The sequence below is a fragment of the Papio anubis genome, chromosome 13 (genome assembly GCF_008728515.1).
Source record: "Papio anubis isolate 15944 chromosome 13, Panubis1.0, whole genome shotgun sequence".
In the NCBI taxonomy this organism is placed as follows: Eukaryota; Metazoa; Chordata; class Mammalia; order Primates; family Cercopithecidae; genus Papio; species Papio anubis.
The window spans coordinates 105,972,090-105,989,150 of record NC_044988.1 but is presented as its reverse complement, the minus strand read 5'-3'; the positions used below and the strand labels follow the sequence as shown (position 1 = coordinate 105,989,150).

Sequence of the window (17,061 nt, the reverse complement as noted above, 5' to 3'; positions counted from 1 at the left end):
AGTGCTGGTCATACACGGTGCACAAAACACACGAGGCCCCACGGGCTCCATGCCAGGCGGAGGAGAGGAGGGAGAGGCGTCCAACACACACACAGCCACCCGGGGGTGCGGGAAGATGGCGGCCACCCTGGAATGGTCAGTGGGCTGGGAGGTAAAGGACAAGAAGGGGGCTGGCACGTAAAGCCCCTGGACAGGCCTGAGGGTTGTGAGGACTGGAGTCCACAGCCAGGGTACAACCTACTCGGGACCTGGGAGGCTCGGGACAGAGCCTCCAGCTGAAGGTGCTGTGAAGCTCCACCCGTCCAGGAAATCCACTTGGGACCTCAGCCCCCACCCCCACATCCCCCAGCTTCCAGCAGTGGCACTCCTGGCTGCAGGGTGCACCCACCACATCTGCCCTGGGAGGTGAAAGCCCCGCAGCCCTCAGCAGCCACCTCTCAACCTCCCAGGCACAGCAGCGGAGCTCTCAGACCTCCGGGCTGTGGGGTGCGCAGTTCCGGCTCCAAGAGTGGAATTAGGTCAAACCAGGCCCTCCAAGCTGATTCCAGATGAAGCCCAAATGAATCTGGAAGGAGATCGGGCTGGAGAATGCTCTCCTGGGTTTTGCTGTAAGATGCCCACAGGCCTTACAGCCAAAAGGATGCATCTCCATTTTCAAGAAAAGCTGGGACCACCTGGGCAGGGGCTGCTGAGCCCAGGCAGCGAGACCCCACGTCCTTCAGGACTGCAGTTCCCCATTCATTTGAAGAGCAGTTTCTGTATTTGTCATTGTCTCAGCACAGTTTGCGGGGGGTGGTTACAATATTCAGGGAAATGTTTTTTGTTTTTTTTTGTTTTTTTTGAGACGGAGTCTGGCTCTGTAGCCCAGGCTAGAGTGCAGTGGCCGGATCTCAGCTCACTGCAAGCTCCGCCTCCTGGGTTCACGCCATTCTCCGGCCTCAGCCTCCCGAGTAGCTGGGACTACAGGTGCCCGCCACCTCGCCCGGATAGTTTTTTGTATTTCTTAGTAGAGACGGGGTTTCACCGTGTTAGCCAGGATGGTCTCGATCTCCTGACCTCATGATCCGCACTCCTCGGCCTCCCAAAGTGCTGGAATTACAGGCGTGAGCCACCACGCCCGGCCAGGAAACTGCTTTTCAATCTCTATCTGCTCCCTGAGATGGGACGCCAGGTGGGGGCTGGGCCAGGTGACTGCCGCCCTTGTCCCAGCCGCACCTTGCCCCGCCACGCTGGCCGTGCTGCCAAGCGGATGTGAACGCTGCCACCTGACACCCACCTTGCCTGCCCCGGGAGCGTCCCTGGTGACAAGGCTACTTCTGGTACCCAGTGTGGGGCATCCCAGCCCCGCGCAGAAACGCCCCAGTTTGCCTGCCCGCCTCCAAGAGTCTTCCCACAGGGGCCCGAGGGCACCCTAAGAGCCAGGCCTTCGGCCAGGTGGCCACTGGTCACTCGGGGGCGGTTCGAGCGGCCCTTTGCGTGACCACCGGCCTGGCACGGGCGGTCGCGTCCCCGCTGCCTTTGCGCCCTTGGGGAGCTGTGGTTCTGGGCGCAGGAGCCTGTGGCTGCCCCGGCAGCGGGGCGAGGGGGCACCGGGCGGGGCAGGAGGCCCAGACCGTGGGGGTCAGCGCCACAGACTGAGCGTCCGGGAAGCCAGGATGGGGGGGTCCCGTGGGACCGGGAGGGTGGGAGCAGAGCGTCAGAGCCTCGGTGACCTGGCAGTGGGCTGCGGGGAGAGACCGTGGAGGGACGGGCCGGGTGACCCAGGGCGGGAACGGGGGGGCCGTGTCTGGGCGGGGTTGGGGACAATGTCGGGCGGGGCTGGGGGGCCGTGTCTGGGCGGGGCCTGGTGAGAGGGCCGTGTCGGGGCGTGGTTGGGGACAGTGTCAGGGCGGGGCGCCTCACCTAGCCCTTCCCTGCCGCGCGCTCCTCGCCCCACCCCGCGCCCCGCCCCGCCGCGCCGCCCTCGCAATAAGGGGCCTGAGCGCGCCGGGGAGGAGCGGGAGCAGGAGCCGGAGTGAGCGGGGCCGCGCCGTCGGGCGCCGGGCCGGGCCGGGCCATGGAGCTGTGGCCGTGTCTGGCCGCGGCGCTGCTGTTGCTGTTGCTGCTGGTGCAGCTGAGCCGCGCGGCCGAGTTCTACGCCAAGGTCGCCCTGTACTGCGCGCTGTGCTTCGCGATGTCCGCCGTGGCCTCGCTCGTCTGCCTGCTGCGCCACGGCGGCCGGACGGTGGAGAACATGAGGCAAGGCCGGGGGCCGCCGGGAGGGGCCGGGGAACCGCCGCGCCGCTTCCGCTTCCCTAACTTTCTTCTGGGTTTCCCTCCTTCCTGCCCCGCCCGGCCCGCCCCGCTCCGCTCCGAGGCTCCGGGGAGAGCGCGCCTGGGCCGGCGGCGGGCACGGGAGGGGGTCCCGGAGGGAGGGGGTCCCGGAGCCGGCGTCACAGTGCCCAGCACCCCCCCCGCGGCCCTGGCCCCGGGCGTCTACACCGGTTTCGGCCTCCGCCGCGTCCCTGTAGTCCGGCGTGGGGTTCCGGGGGCGGAGCGGCTTTCGGAGAGCAAGGGGGCCGGGCCGCGCTGGGAGAGGCTCAGCCCTGCTTCCTGAGCGGGGAAACCGAGGCCGGGGCTGCGGGGACTTGCCCCAGGGCCATTCACTGGGGCGCACGGCGGCGTGGGGCGCCCCTCATCCTCCCTCCGACGCCCTCCTGCCCGTCGGCCTGGTGATGGGCGCACCTGTGAGGCGGGTTCCCCTCTCTCCCCTTCTTCTTCGCAGGGAGGTGGGGGACCCGGAGGGGACCTGCTTCCATGCTGGGGAGCGCGACGCTGGCCTCCAGCTCTGGGGGTCCAGCTTCCACGCGAAGCGAAGGAAGAGTTAGGACTAGGGTTTGGCGGGGCTGAAATGTTCCCCTGGACACCTTCCAGAAGGTGGGAGTTTGCTTTTGCCAGGCTGGGGTTGGGGGCCAGAGTTCAGACTGGGCTGCCAAGGATGGCGGGGGCTGGCTGCTCCTGGGCGGGCTGGCTGCCGGAGAAGGCTTTTGCCTGCCCCCTCTCCCTGTTAGCCATCCCCAGGCTGTTGCTACATTTCTCTCTGCCCTGTTTGGACTGCCCAGCCAGTGGCTTTTGCAATGGCCTGAGGTGGGGGCATTGCGGCCCCAGAGGCCCCCTTCCCCGTGGCTCCAGGGGCAGTGGGTGAGGGTTTGCCAGCTCCCCACACTCGCTGTCCTTGCCAGTCCTGGGAGGGTGCTGAGGCTTCTGGAACAGGCCTACATTCAGGGACCGCCCCCCCCCCCCCCACCATGGCTTCCCACGGAGCCCCAGAAGCTCCAGGAATATGAAGAAAGACCCTGGGGCTGATGGTGAGCATGGAGAGTCCGAGAAGGGCCTGGTAGCTGCTCAGCCGGACATGTGTGTGACCGGTGCTGATGTGGGCCGGGTAGCCCAGGCCGGGGTCCCGGGGAGCGCACCCTCCAGGGCTGGCCCAGGTGGTGACTGGCGCCGACTTCCCCAGTGGAGCGCCCTTCAGGGAGGAAGGGCAGTTTCCAGCAACAGGGAGTTCCTGGGGGCTGGGCTCTGGGCACCTGTGCTGGAATATCTGAAGGCCTCACCTGTGGTTCTGGCCCTGGGATCCCCTGTGGGCAGGGCCCCCCTCAGCCCCTGGGGTGATTCAGAGTAGGAGCGAGGGTGCAGCTTTCCCAGCTGAGGAGGGGCCAGTCTATGGGTTCCTTGGGGGGGTGCCCCCCACCCCGAGGAAATGGCATGTGTGGTTCTGACGCCAGCAGGGCATCCTGGGCCGGGTGTGTCCTGGGGTGCGGACAGACAGGGGACAGAGTCCTGTTCTTTTAGCAGAAGTGACAGTGCACCTGACTTAGGAGACCCTGGAGCAGACCTCACTACTGAGCTAGGCCCCAGGCCATGGGCCTCTTCATCGGCACCCTCCTGGTGTGAGAGCCTGGCTTGCTCTGCAGGGGCCTCTGCCTGAACTTCATGGATGTTTCCCAGGGGCCAAGTCGCAGTTCACCCGCTGCCCTTTCTATGGACCTGGCTGGCTGCGCTGGCTGGCACTGGCCCTGCTGCCCCACTCGCCCACTCGGCCCTGTCCCCATCTCAGCCTGGAGATTCTGACTAATCCGGGTGTCGTCGGCACCTGGGGCCTCTCATGGTGCTTGGATGGGACCCTTCTGCCACCCGTACCTCTCCAGGGCAGCACCCAGGCTCAGGCCTGTGGACTAGTGGCTTCTGGGACACTGGCTGCTAACAGCAGGTGCTTTGTTCCGGCTTTGGTCCCTGAAGAGAAGGGAGGGCCGGAGGGCGGGGCAGTCTGGAGGAGAGGCCTGGGGCTCCATGGCTGCCTTCCCCACACCTCTGCACGGGCTCCCAAGACTCCCAGCAATGGCTAAGAGTGGGGCTGTTGTGAACATGCATTCACTCCGTGGGGGCCGTCGGGAGGGGCGAGAAAGGCAGATGAACAGGAGGCGCTTTGTCACGCCAGGGAAGGGACCCGGGGGGCTGGAAGGGAGGGAGGGGATACTTGGCCTCTGTTGCTGCTGTGCGCCACCGGTGTCTCCAGTCTCGGGAACACGGATTCGCATGTGCTCCGTGTTACAAATAAGGACACTGAGGCTGAGATAAGCAACTTGAAACTGGGGCAGGGTGCCCAAGCCAGGACGGGGTGGAACTGGGGTTCGAACCCACTGACAGTGACTCCAGAGTACCTGCTTTTCCCTTTCCCCCCGTTCCCAGCCCAGCGCTTGGTGCCGTCGGGGCAGCCCTGTGGCAGGCCTGAGCTCTGGGAGGGATGCTCCGTCTTGCCCCTGAGCAATGGCTGCCCTGGCTGAGGCCCAGCCCCTCCCCACGTGGTTCTAGGCGGCACCCAAGAGCCCCCCGCTGTTCACACTGTAGGTCTAAGCATGTGAGGGTCGGTGATGGGACTAGAACCGCTGAGGCAGCCTTTGCTCCCACCGGGCTTGGGGCCGAGACCATGGACCCCTCCCAGGCAGGGGTGCCCCCGAGCCCTTCCCTGTGTGCACAGTTAGGGTGGAGCTGCAGGGCAGGTTTCCTCACTGGGGGCCGATGCCCTGGTACATCCATTCAACAGAGGAAAGCAAAGCCCAGAGCCCCTCTGTGTCCTACAGCTGGGTCCAGCTACAGGATCAGAAAACCCTGAAGACGGCAGCTTAACCCACAGAGAAGTTTACTTTTTCATGCAGAAAAGCAGACCAGATGGGCAGCCTAGGGACACAGCAGTTAGTTTCCGGCTCCTTTGACCTATGTTCCTACCATTTTCAGCGTCCTAGAGAGAAAAGGGGTGCCCTTCCTCTTAAGGATGCTCCCCGAATTGAACCCCATGCTCTGCTGGTATCCGGAGGTCAGGACCTAGTGGTCGTGACAGCTCCTGGCTGCACGGCGGCTCCTGTCCCGTGGAGCAGGTGCCCACGCCACACGCCCAGTGTGGGAAGAACGCACAGGGGACTTGGGATGTCGGGCAAGGTTTGGTCCAGATTTGCCGGCCAGTGCACAGTCCTGGGTCCCCTGACAGATGTCCGGTGGGGACAGTGCCATCGGGGAGCCCTGTGTCACCGCAGCACTGGGGTCTTAGTCCCAAGGGAGACTGTGACCTTGGTTCTCCAGAGCTCTCCAGGTGTCTCTCTGCAGGCCCAGAAATTGGCGCTGTCCTGATTGAGGGATGGGAGGGCTTCTCTGGCCCTACCTCCTTCCAGCCCGCCATACCTGCACTCCCACACATCCCCTTTGAGGAGTCATTGGGGACCGCCCACATCCAGGTGTTTGTGTGGGCTGGACCCCCCACCCCTATGGACCCGTCCTGTCTTGTGCTGCAGCTCGGATGACACTTGTCAGAAAACACCAGATTCCTCACTGGGGCCCCGTCCCTGGAGCATCCTTGATGGCTCTGTGTGGCCCCATTGAGTCCCGGGGGTTGGGGGGAGGCTGCCCTGAATGAGCTCACATAGCTGAGGATGGGCAAGTCCTGGCTCAGAGGGCTGCTGGGTCTCCTGGGAGTGTCCCAGCCCAGGACCAGGGCAAGGGTCAGCCAGTGGCCTTCCACGAGGACAGCCTGGCCAATGGCCTGGGCCCTGACCTAGACCCGCCTCTCAGCTGCCTGAACCCGCTGCTGGTGGGACCGGGGACTTAGGCACATTGAGGGGCCTTTCGCTTTGATTTACTTTGGATTTTTTTTTTTTTTTTTTGAGACAAGGTCTCGCTCTGTTGCCCAGGTTGGTCTCAAACCCCTGGGCTCAAGTGATCCACCTGCCTCAGCCTCCCAAAGTGCTGGGGTCATAGGCGTGAGCCACCACACCCAGGCCTGCCCATTTTGGATTCTTTCCCTCCTGTGTCATCCTCGTCACAGCCACTGTTGGTGGAGGTCCTGTCCTGGCCTGAGGGTGCGCCGGGTGTCAGGCCTTATAGAGTGGTCAAGTGCATTGCCCGAGGCCATAGCTGGGATAAAGGGAAATGGGATCCAAATCCCCGTCTGGCCCAGAGCCTGGGTGTGGGAGCAGCCCAGGTGTCTGGGGGCTGAGCTCAGGTCTGAGGAGGCTGGATTCCTACAGACCCCAGAGGGGTCTCTTATGGCGCTTCGCTCAAGGCCGGTAGGCTCCAGTCTGAGGGCTCCTGAAAGAGACTGGGGCAGGACCTGGGCTTTCCCTCAGCAGGAGCCCGCTGCTCCAATGCCACCCAAAGGGCCCAGTCTGGGCTCAGCCTTGCTTGGTTTTGGGCACTGGGCTGCTTCCTGGGCCTCCTGCCTTGCTGGGCAAAGCTGGCACAAGTCACCTGCCTGGCAGCGGCCAGCAGGGTTCCCCAAGCTGCAGGCTTCCGGCGACCTTGGCTTTGCCCCTGCTGGGGTACCCTGGGGAGGAAGGGAGTCCAGGACCTGGACTTGGGGTCCGTGTGGCTGTGTCCTGGAGCAGCACAGCGACACGTGCCCCAGGCTTTGGGGAAAGGACAGGGCAGCCTCTCGTCCCCCTGTGGTTGGTGGGAGGAGAGTTTGGGTGAGGCAGGGTGTTTGGCCCAGGACGGGACCTGGGCTGGGCAAGCTGGTCGGGGAAGCCTGGGGACAGTGGCTGCTCTGGCCACTCTGAGCTTCCTGCTGGGGGAGGCCGGAGCAGGCTCCCAGCCTGCTGAGGGGTTGAGGGGGCTGCAGAGCCTGGGGGAGGGAGGGAGCCTCAGGATCAGCTCCTAGAGTCCTAATGGGGGCCCTCGCCGCCCCAGCACGGCTCTGCCAGCTCAGAAGCAGGTTTCCGAGGGAGCGCTCAGGCCTGTTCTGGCTTCCCTGCTGTGTGGCCTTGGGGAAGTCACTTAACTTTGCTGAACCTTGAACCTCGGCTTCCTCATCTGAAGAGGGGGGTTATGATCGTACCTACCCTGGGGTGTTACCGTCAGAACGAAAGGGTGACTCACGTAGAACCCTTTGTTGGCTGCATGTGAGTACAGGGGTCTCTGTAGCTAGAAGGCTTATTTTTTCTCTTGCCTGTCCCCTGGGTGTCCTTGGGCTGCATTTCTGTGGCTTGTTCAGGCCCTTCCTCTCTATGTTTGATTTTTTTTTTGAGATGTCTTTTGCTTCCAGCCCACCCTGCGCCTGCTGCCTGCCTGGTCCCACCACTGTCCTCACCCTCAAGTCCTCCCCCAGCCTCCCGACAGCTGGGACAGGCCTGGGCAAGCCTGGCTAATTCTTGCGTTTTTTACTTGAGACCTCACCATGTTGGCCAGATTCAACTCCTGACCTCAGGTGATCCGCCTGCCTCGGCCTCCCACAGTCCTGGGATTACAGGCGTGAGCCACCTCGCCCAGCCAGGAACTGCTTTTAAAGTGAGAGTCTATACTTTCCCACCAGCTTTCAGAGAGCTCTGAACTATGTATGGGACACTAGGGGAGGAAGTGCAGTGGCTCCACCTGGCTGGTGCAGGTGGCCCTTTGTCCCCTTGAGGACAACTTGGACTTTCTTCTGCCTCCAGGGTATACTTTTCTTCCCCAGCCACACCATGGGCTGCAGAGTTCTGGAGAGCCACAGCCTCCTCCTGGCCTGGGGCAGCCTCCGTCCGTCCATCTTTCTGGCCTGAGGACCAGGGGCCGGTGGTGGGCGGCAGGACAGAGCGTCTGCTCAGTGCTGCCTGCTGGGCGGGGATTTGTAACCTGTGTCTTTCACAGTTGAGAGAAGTATCAGTGCACGATCCATCCCCTAAGCAGCTTAGATATTTATTTATTTATTTATTTATTTTTTTTTGAGACGGAGTCTCGCTCTGTGGCCCAGGCTGGAGTGCAGTGGCGCGATCGACTCACTGCAAGCTCCACCTCCCGGGTTCACGCCATTCTCCTGCCTCAGCCTCCCGAGTAGCTGGGACTACAGGCGCCGCCACCTCGCCCGGCTAATGATTTTTGTATTTTTAGTAGAGATGAGGTTTCACCGTGTTAGCCAGGATGGTCTCGATCTCCTGACCTCGTGATCCGCCCGTCTCGGCCTCCCAAAGTGCTGGGATTACAGGCTTGAGCCACCGCGCCCGGCCTAGATATTTAAAATAATAATAATAATAATAATAAGTTTTAGAGCTGGAGAGTGGTGCTGACCGCACAGCAGGGGATGCGCTGAGTGCCGTGGAACCATGCGCTGAGAAACGGGTAAAATGATAATGTTTAAGTGGTGCATGTTATACCACAATCAAAACAGAAGAGGGCCGGGTGCCTGGCTCACTCCTGTCATCCCAGCACTTTGGGAGGCCGAGGCGGGCGGATCACGAGGTCAGGAGTTTGAGACCAGCCTGGCCAACATGGTGAAACCCCATCTCTGCCAAAAATACAAAAATTAGCCCGGCATAGTGGTGGACACCTGTAGTCCCAGCTACTTGCTAGGCTGAGGCAGGAGAATTGCTTGTACCCGGGAGGTGGAAATGGCAGTGAGATGAGATCACGCCACTGCACTCCAGCCTAGGTGACAGCAAGACTCTGTCTCAAAAAAAATAAATGGACATCTCATTTTTTAATAATTTTAGATTTACAGAGAAGTTGCAGAGATATTACAGGGGGACTCCATATGGCCCTCACCAGTCCTCCCTTGTTAATATCTTCCATCACCAAGATGCAGTTGTCAACACTAAGAAACCAGCTGACCTGCTGTGGTGGCTCATGCCGGTAATCCCAGCACTTTGGGAGGCCGAGGCGGGAGAATCACCTGAGGTCAGAAGTTTGAGACCAGCCTGGCCAACATGGTGAAATCCCGTCTCTACTAAACATACAAAAACTAGCCAGGCATGGTGGCGTGTGCTTGTAATCCTAGCTACTTGGAGGCTGAGGCAGGAGAATTGCTTGAATCCAGGAGGCGGAGGTTGTAGTGAGCCGAGATGGTGCCACTGCACTCCAGCCTGGGTGACAGAACGAGACTCTGTCTCAAAAAAAAAAAAAAAAAAGGCTGGGTGTGGTGGCTCATGCTTGTAATCTCAGCACTTTGGGAGACCGAGGTGAGCAGATCACTTGAGGTCAGGAATTCAAGACCAGCCTGGCCAACATGGTGAGACCCCCCATCTCTACTAAAAATACAAAAAATTAGCCAGGCATGGTGGCATACGCCTGTGATCCCAGCTACTCGGGAGGCTGAGGCATGAGAATTGCTTGAGCCTGGGAGGTGGAGGTTGCAGTGAGCTGAGATCACACCACTGCCCTTCAATCTGGGTGACAGAGTGAGACCCTGTCTCAAAAATAAAAAAGTAGATAAAAGATGGAACTGGCCAATGTCACTACCAGAGGGAACCACTGTCCCTTTCAGATGTGACCCGAGACTTCTGCAGGCAGCTAGCTTTGGAATTGCAGGTGCGTCTTGGCTGCTGCTAGAAATCTTACGCGTGTCCTTCACAGGATGTGAGCGTGGACCTGCCCTGTTCTTTCCCTCTGTCGCAGCTGGCTGTGAAACGGACCCTAATTTACTTTCCCTCTCCCTACCGGCGGACATTGAAGCATTTTCAGGTTTTCCTAATTCACCGCACACTTGAGCACCCCAGGCTTCTCTGGGCGTCAGGCGAATTCCTGGAAGATTCTGAGAGGAGAGGGGCCAGGTTTCCTCAGGGCTCTGGCCGGGCCTGCCAACCTGCCCTCTGGAAGCATCTGTGTCTGTGCGACTCCCCACTCCTGCCAGGTGCTGGGCCCGTTCCCAACGCCCTGGCTGGCACCTCCTGTTATCAGGCGTTTTAATCTGTGCTGGGGGGGAAGGATGAGGACGGTCTCTTGTTTCCGTTTGCATTTCTTTGATTGGTGACGCCACCGTCTTGCTAGCAGCAGACAGTTCCGTGTTTTCTGTTGGTGAACTGCCAGCTATTGCCTCCTCATCGTCTTGGAGCGTCACAGGGGTCCGGGAAGCTGGATCGTGCAGATGAGTATGGAGGCAAAACAGCCCTGCAGTTCCCCTGAGCGTGCGGGTGCTGCCAGCCCGGGCACGCCTTCTGGGTGGGAGGTGGCGGTGGCCGGCATGGCCTGGAGAGACGTCTCCGGAGCTGGCTGAGGAGGGCAGATCTGAGGAGGCCCCAAGCTTCCAAGTCCAGGGATGGACGGCTGGACTCATCATGAGAATTAACCATTAGGCCCCCCTTGACTCAGTTTCCCCATCTGCAACCGGGGTCATGAGCGTTGCCCCATCCGCCGGAGGTGGTGCTGCCACAGGCCTGGGCTCACACATGGAAGGGCAGAGCGCCAGGACCAGGGAGGGGATGGGGGGGTTGGTGTCGTATGGGAACAGATGTCAGCCGGGGAAGGTGGACAGTTCTGGAGACGAGGGAGGAGATGGCTGCAGGACACCAAATGTGCCCAGTGCCTGAACCGTGCACCCAGAAAAGGCCAAGGAGATACATTTTATGCTACGTGTATTTTACCACGATTTTTTTTTTTTTTTTCGAGGCGTCCTCTGTCGCCCAGGCTGGGTGCGGTGGCGGTTCGGCTCACTGGCGAGGTTGCCATTCTCCTGCCTCAGCCTCCCAGCAACTAAAACCCCTGGCGCCCGCCACTTTCATGCAACTGAACCCCTGTGTTACCTGAAGCGAGGGTTCACCGTGTTAAGCTCAGGATGGTGCCGATCTCCTGACCTGCGTGATCTGCCCGTCTCGGCCTCTAAAAGTGCTGAGACTGAGCAGGCCACCAGCGCCGGCCAGCCACAAAGGCAGGCGAGTTGGCTCAGGCCTGTAATCCCAGCACTTTGGGAGGCCGAGATGGGCAGATTGCTTGAGCCTAGGAGTTTGAGACCAGCCTGGCCAACATGGTGAAACCCCATCTCTACCAAAAATACAAACACTAGCCAGGTGTGGTGGCACATGTCTGTGGTCCCAAGCTAGTCAGCGGCCTGAGGTGGGAGGAGCCCAGGAGGTGGAGGCTGGAGTGAACCGAGATTGTGACACTGCCCTCCAGCCTGGGTGACAGAGCAAGACCCTATTAAAACAACAAAAATCCCCACCAGTGTGGCTTTGAGAGGAGGCCTCGGCTTTGAAACCCTGCTCTGTGGCCTGGAGCAGTTTCTCAGACTCATCTGCACAAAGCGGGGGGCCCTCAGGACTGTTGGGGGATCAAATGGCGGGGGGCACTACTCTGCGTGGAGAGGGGAGCAGCACTGGGAGCCCCCCGGTCAGCGCTGGCACAGCCTTGCCCCTGGTCATCCACCCCTGCTGGAGCTTTGGGGTGAGCTCCGTCCTCCTGGCTCCATCCCTGCTGGCTGCCCTGTGATGGTCAGGTACCCTCTCTGCGGTATGCCCAGAGCTTCCTGGCAGCGCAGCAGGGCACAGGCTTGGGGCGCTTGGAGCCGGTCAGAGACTTCGGGTGTCCCTTGGACATCCCTGGTCCCAACCATGATGGGCTGCTTGGACGAGGCGACCTCACGTTCGCAGGTGCTCCAAGGACAGCTGCCAGTGGGCTGGGCCCCTGCCAGAGTAGGGGCTGCTGGGGCCGGTGCTCAGGTGGCCAGGACCCTGCTCTGTTCCTGCTCCTGGTGTGAACTCAGACAAGCCCCGAGCCCCCCGCCGCCTATGCATGGGGAAAGGGAACCCGGCCTGATTCTGCAGGGTGGGGGTGAGAGAGGGTCTCAGTCTTGGCTGTTTTCTGGAAGAGCCTTTTGGAGGACCTTTCAGAGGTGTCCACTGGCACTGACACTTTATTCCTGATGTGACCCTGCCTTGAGGGGCCAGTGACCTTCCCCAGGGTGTGTGGGGCCCCATCTCCTCTGCAGGGGTGCAGAGGCTGCTCTCCCTGACGTGGGTCCTTCATGGTGGACGTGAGAGCCAGTGCCGCTTCCTTTCCGGCTGGGTCCCCTGTGGGGTGTTTGAGGACTGGACGTGGATTTGGAAGTGGGCGCCTGCCCATCCTCCTAGCATCCGAGTTCCAGAGGCTCTGGGTTTTCCCCTGTTGCTGGGGAGATGGAGGCAGGGCAGCCGTCCAGGTGGGTGAGCTGGGCCCGGGACTCTGTCCCTTCAGGGGCTCCCTCCCGTGTGTCTCCTGGTCTCCTGCCCTGCGCCAGGAGGGCCCCTCCCTGGCCTCCGCACCCCACCCCCAGGCCTTTGTGCCCCAGCCTCGGCTGCGGGATCTGCGGGGCCCGTGTTCACGGTGGCCTCCCCTGCAGCATCATCAGCTGGTTCGTGCGAAGCTTCAAGTACTTCTACGGGCTCCGCTTCAAGGTGCGGGACCAGCACAGGCTGCAGGAGGCCCGGCCCTGCGTCATCGTCTCCAACCACCAGAGCATCCTGGACATGATGGGTAGGCCGGGCATCCGGGGCAGTTTCTGGGTTCTGAGTGGGGCCCGCTGAGCTGGGGCTGTGCGGGGCTGGGGCGGGGTCCCGAGGACGAAGACACAGAGGACAAGACACTGCCTGTGCCTGGGCGAGCCTGGCCTCAGTCCCTCCCTCAGGGCCGGACACAGAGGCTCGGAGGCCACACGACCCGCCCAGGTAGCCAGGGAGAAGGCAGGGCCCCAGGCAGGTCTGTGGGTGCTCAGCGACTGTCTCCCCCTCTCCCTGTCTCTCTCTCTATGTCTCCCAGGCCTCATGGAGGTCCTTCCGGAGCGCTGTGTGCAGATCGCCAAGCGGGAGCTGCTCTTCCTGGGCCCCGTGGGCCTCATCATGTATCTTGGGGGCGTCTTCTTCATCAACCGGCAGCGCTCTAGCACTGCCATGACGGTGATGGCCGACCTGGGCGAGCGCATGGTCAGGGAGAACGTGAGTGTGCAGGGCCGGGGCTGGGTGGGGTCGGGGTGGGGCCCGGGCGGGGTCAGGCGGGGACCAGCCTGTGACTTGGTTTTGGCAGAAAAAAGACCCCCACATCATCCTTGCTCCTCAGATCAGGTCCCACGCCAGCTGCTTCACAGAGTGGGGCTTCTTCAGAGGGGAGGGAGCGCCGCCTTTCTGGGGTGACCTGGACGTGAGGTCAGCCCAGGCCCTTTTCTCCCTGCAGCTCAAAGTGTGGATCTACCCCGAGGGTACTCGTAACGACAATGGGGACCTGCTGCCTTTTAAGAAAGGCGCTTTCTACCTGGCGGTCCAGGCACAGGTAGGCCGAGCCCAGCCCTCCCGGGGGGGTGCAGGCTGCGGAGGCGGGGTCAGGCTGGCTTAAGGCAGGAGGTGACCACCCCGCCAAGCTGAGGACCCTTGGCAGGCAAGGGACTCCTCCCACTGAGTTGGGGGACAGGGCCTCCTTGCCCCTTCCCACACCTGCCCCCTGACCGGCCAGGGAGGGCAGCCCCTTAGGCCTTTTGCCCACACAGAGCCCCGAGTGACCAGCTGCCGTTGGTGAGCACCCAGGATGTGGCCTGTGAGGCTGGGTAGGTAGAGGGGTGGGAAGCCGGGCCGCTGGCCTCTGCCCACCAGGCTCTCAGGAGGCTCATTCTGGGCCCGTGCCTGGCTGGGGTGGGCTTCAGGGCATGGACAGTGGGTCTGGACAAGCCAGGCTTTTGGTGTAGCAGCGGGTCGGGCCAAAGCTTGGGGTGGGTGGAGCTCATTGTGAGCGGCACCTGCAGACTCTGGACTTCCTGGTCCCCAGCCTCCAGGGGTGCAGCGCGTCCTAGGGTGTCTGGGAGAGGCCAGGGTATAGCCAACCCCGCGGCACCTGTCCTGTCCCTGCCGCTGTGCTGGGGAGAGCTGCGTCAGGAGAAGGAGCTTTTACCCTACCTGGGTGGGGTCTCACTCAGGGCCGGGGTCTCAGGTCCTTCCCTCACACTGGCCTGTAGTGGCCCCCGGTGCCTGACCCTGTGCAAGGTGGGTGGGAGGGGGCCCTCCTTCCGGAGGCTCCCAGCTAAGGCTGTGAGGCCTGGGGAGCCCCGGAGGCACTGGGCTGGGCGGGCATCTTTGGGCTCTGATCCCAGCCCTGCCCAGGTGCAGGACACACCTGCCCAGCCTGGGGCTGATGTCACTTCCCTTTGGGGGCGGAGTGACGGCTGGATCGGCTCTGGGAGAGGAGGGAGATGGGAGGCTGTGATGGGAGAGGCTGGGGGTGGCGGCAGCCAGGAGACTGCTCCCAGTCCCCAGCCTACCTGCCGGCCCCCTCCCTCCCTGCTCCCAGTCCCCACCTACCTGCTGGCCCCCTCCCTCCCTGCCTCCAGTCCCCAGCCTACTTGCCGGCCCCCTGGAGGTTCCCTGGCTGCCTCAGGTTAATGATCACCCCCAAGTGCCCTTGGATTTGACCCCGGTGGCTTCCAGGAACACCAGCAGGCTCCACTCCTCCCCCGGCTAGAGCTGCCTCCCTCACTAGCTTCCTGGGATGGAGAGAGGACTGGGAGGGAGGCGTGGGCAGGGAAGAGCGCCATAACCTCCTCCTACATTGGACAGGGCCCTGCCCCACTGGCTAGCTACACATCCAGTACGGGGACAGGCGTGAACCAGACAAATAAGTGCTAGCTCAGGAGGGTTTCCTAGAGGAGATAAGTAGAGATTTGCAGGATGAGCTTTGCAACTCTGGGCCAACCAGAGCAGGACAGGTATCCCAGGTCCCAAGGGCAGGACAGCCACAAGGACCCATGGCAGCAGCGAAGGCAGGGGCAGGTGGGCCACAGGACAGGGCTCCCCAACCATATGCAGCCCGGGGTGTGCCTGGCCTGTCCCCAGGGCTGCCTCAGCCTGGTGTCTCCCTGCCCACAGGTGCCCATCGTCCCCGTGGTGTACTCCTCCTTCTCCTCCTTCTACAACACCAAGAAGAAGTTATTCACCTCAGGTACCCCCACATGTGTGCACCCGGGGTGTAGGCCCTGCCTGACCCTATGGTCACGGAGCCCCGGGCCCCTCATCGTTCCCATTTCTGGGTGGCACCCGTGGCATGGCCACATGGTAACCATGTGGCGAATGAGTGACTCAGGCTGGAGTCCCGGCTCTGGGCTTCATGATCTCATGGCAGTCACCCTTCCCAGTGGCCCTGTGAGATGGGTGGTGCTGGGCCCATTTTTTAGATGAGGAAACTGAGGCTCCAAGAGGGTAGCCTGGATGCCCGGCTTCACACGGATGGACCCCAGCTGTGCACACAGCTTGGGGGCCTTGAGGCGGCCTCCTCCAGGGCTGAAGGGCGGCCTCTGAGCCCATGCGTCCAGGCTGATGCCTGCATGGGGTAGATGGAGCCCAGGCAACCCAGGGGCACAGGCGGCGAGGCTCACAGCCTCTGCCCCTCCCAGCCAGTTCCCAGAACATGGGTACCTGGTGCCCAGGTGGGACAGTGGGGTCAAAGTTGGAAAGCAGTGGGGGAACCCAGCTTCATCTCTCCCACAGCCCCCGTATGGAGTGCAGAGGCCAGGCGGTGGGGCAGGGGCGATCGGGAAGGGGGGCTTTCTGGGGGCGGTAACGGGAGCACAGACTTGTCGAAACTGTGGCATGAAGGCCAGGCAGCTATCGGTTTTACTGCACCAACATTACTGCAATTAAAATAACCCACCACGGCTAGGGAGTCCAGGAGAAGAGCCTGGCCTGGCCTCAGGGGCTTCCCAGGGAGTGGCTATGGGGAGCCGGGGAGAGGTGAGGCCGGGGCAGCAGGCTGAGGTGGGCCCCAGCTCCCCACAGGCCACTGAGGTCTGTTGCTCCCCCGGCAGGAACAGTCACAGTGCAGGTGTTGGAAGCCATCCCCACCAGCGGCCTCACCGAGGCGGATGTCCCTGCACTCGTGGACACCTGCCACCGGGCCATGAGGACCACCTTCCTCCACATCTCCAAGACCCCCCAGGAGAACGGGGCCACTGCGGGGCCTGGCGTGCAGCCGGCCCAGTAGCCGAGACCACGGCAGGGCAGGACCTGGGGAGGGCAGGTGGGAAGCCAATGGCTGGAGGATGGGCAGAGGGGACCCCCCACCCAGGCTTCCAAATACCACTGTGTCCGGCTCCCCCGGCTCTCATTCAGCCCTGGAAGCAGGAGGTCCCTTCTGTCACTGGCCTCAGACATGGGCCCCGGCGTCCGCTGCAGGGGGATCAGCTGGACCCTCCCTAGGCTCGAGGGCAGGGACTCACCCCCACGGCACCTCAGAGCTAGGATGATGAGGATGAGGATGAGGCCTGAGGCTGTGGCCGGCAGGTGGGCTGAGCCACAAGGCCCCCGGATAGCCCAGGAGCAGACGGGCGGACCCCAAGTCCCGACGTTCACTGCCCGAGCCCTCTGCTGTGGCCACCTGGGACCCAATCGGATGCAGTCGGGCTCCAGGGTCCAGCCCACAAGCTGCATCAGGCTCTCAGGGAGAGAAGGCGCCTGGAGGGCTGGGAGTCCCAGACTCAGGCACCCTGGGCCACAGGGAGCCGGGAAGTGGGACCTGCTGCTCCTGCCGGCGTGGAGGACTCTGGAGTCAGCATTGTACTCCGTTGCTGTTTTTTTATAAACATACTCTTGGAAGTGGCTGGACAGCTGTGGTCACTCACAGGGCGGGCAGGGTGACCAGGGTGGTAGAGCCCATGCTGTGTCTTCCCAGCTGCTCTCCCTAAGAGCCCAGGGTGGAGGCACCGCCACCCACCCGTGTTCCCTTTCCAGGGGTGGGCCCACATCACCCTCTAATACTTCCATCGATGGGTGGGGGGTGTTGCCTAATTGGGGCAGGTGTGCCAGGATCCTCAGGCTACTGGGAAGGAGGCCAGAGATT

General features: G+C 62.3%; 1 protein-coding gene across 1 annotated transcript; it reads left to right on the top strand.

Annotated features, from left to right (window-relative positions):
- The first annotated feature begins 1,949 nt into the window (after nt 1-1,949).
- AGPAT2 (1-acylglycerol-3-phosphate O-acyltransferase 2) lies at nt 1,950-16,822 on the top strand. Its single transcript, XM_003911073.5, has 6 exons — nt 1,950-2,238; nt 12,590-12,723; nt 13,006-13,181; nt 13,417-13,512; nt 15,096-15,168; nt 16,031-16,822. The coding sequence occupies exons 1-6, from the start codon at nt 2,057-2,059 to the stop codon at nt 16,204-16,206; spliced, it is 837 nt and encodes a 278-aa protein (XP_003911122.1). The 5' UTR covers nt 1,950-2,056; the 3' UTR covers nt 16,207-16,822.
- The last annotated feature ends 239 nt before the right edge of the window (nt 16,823-17,061 follow it).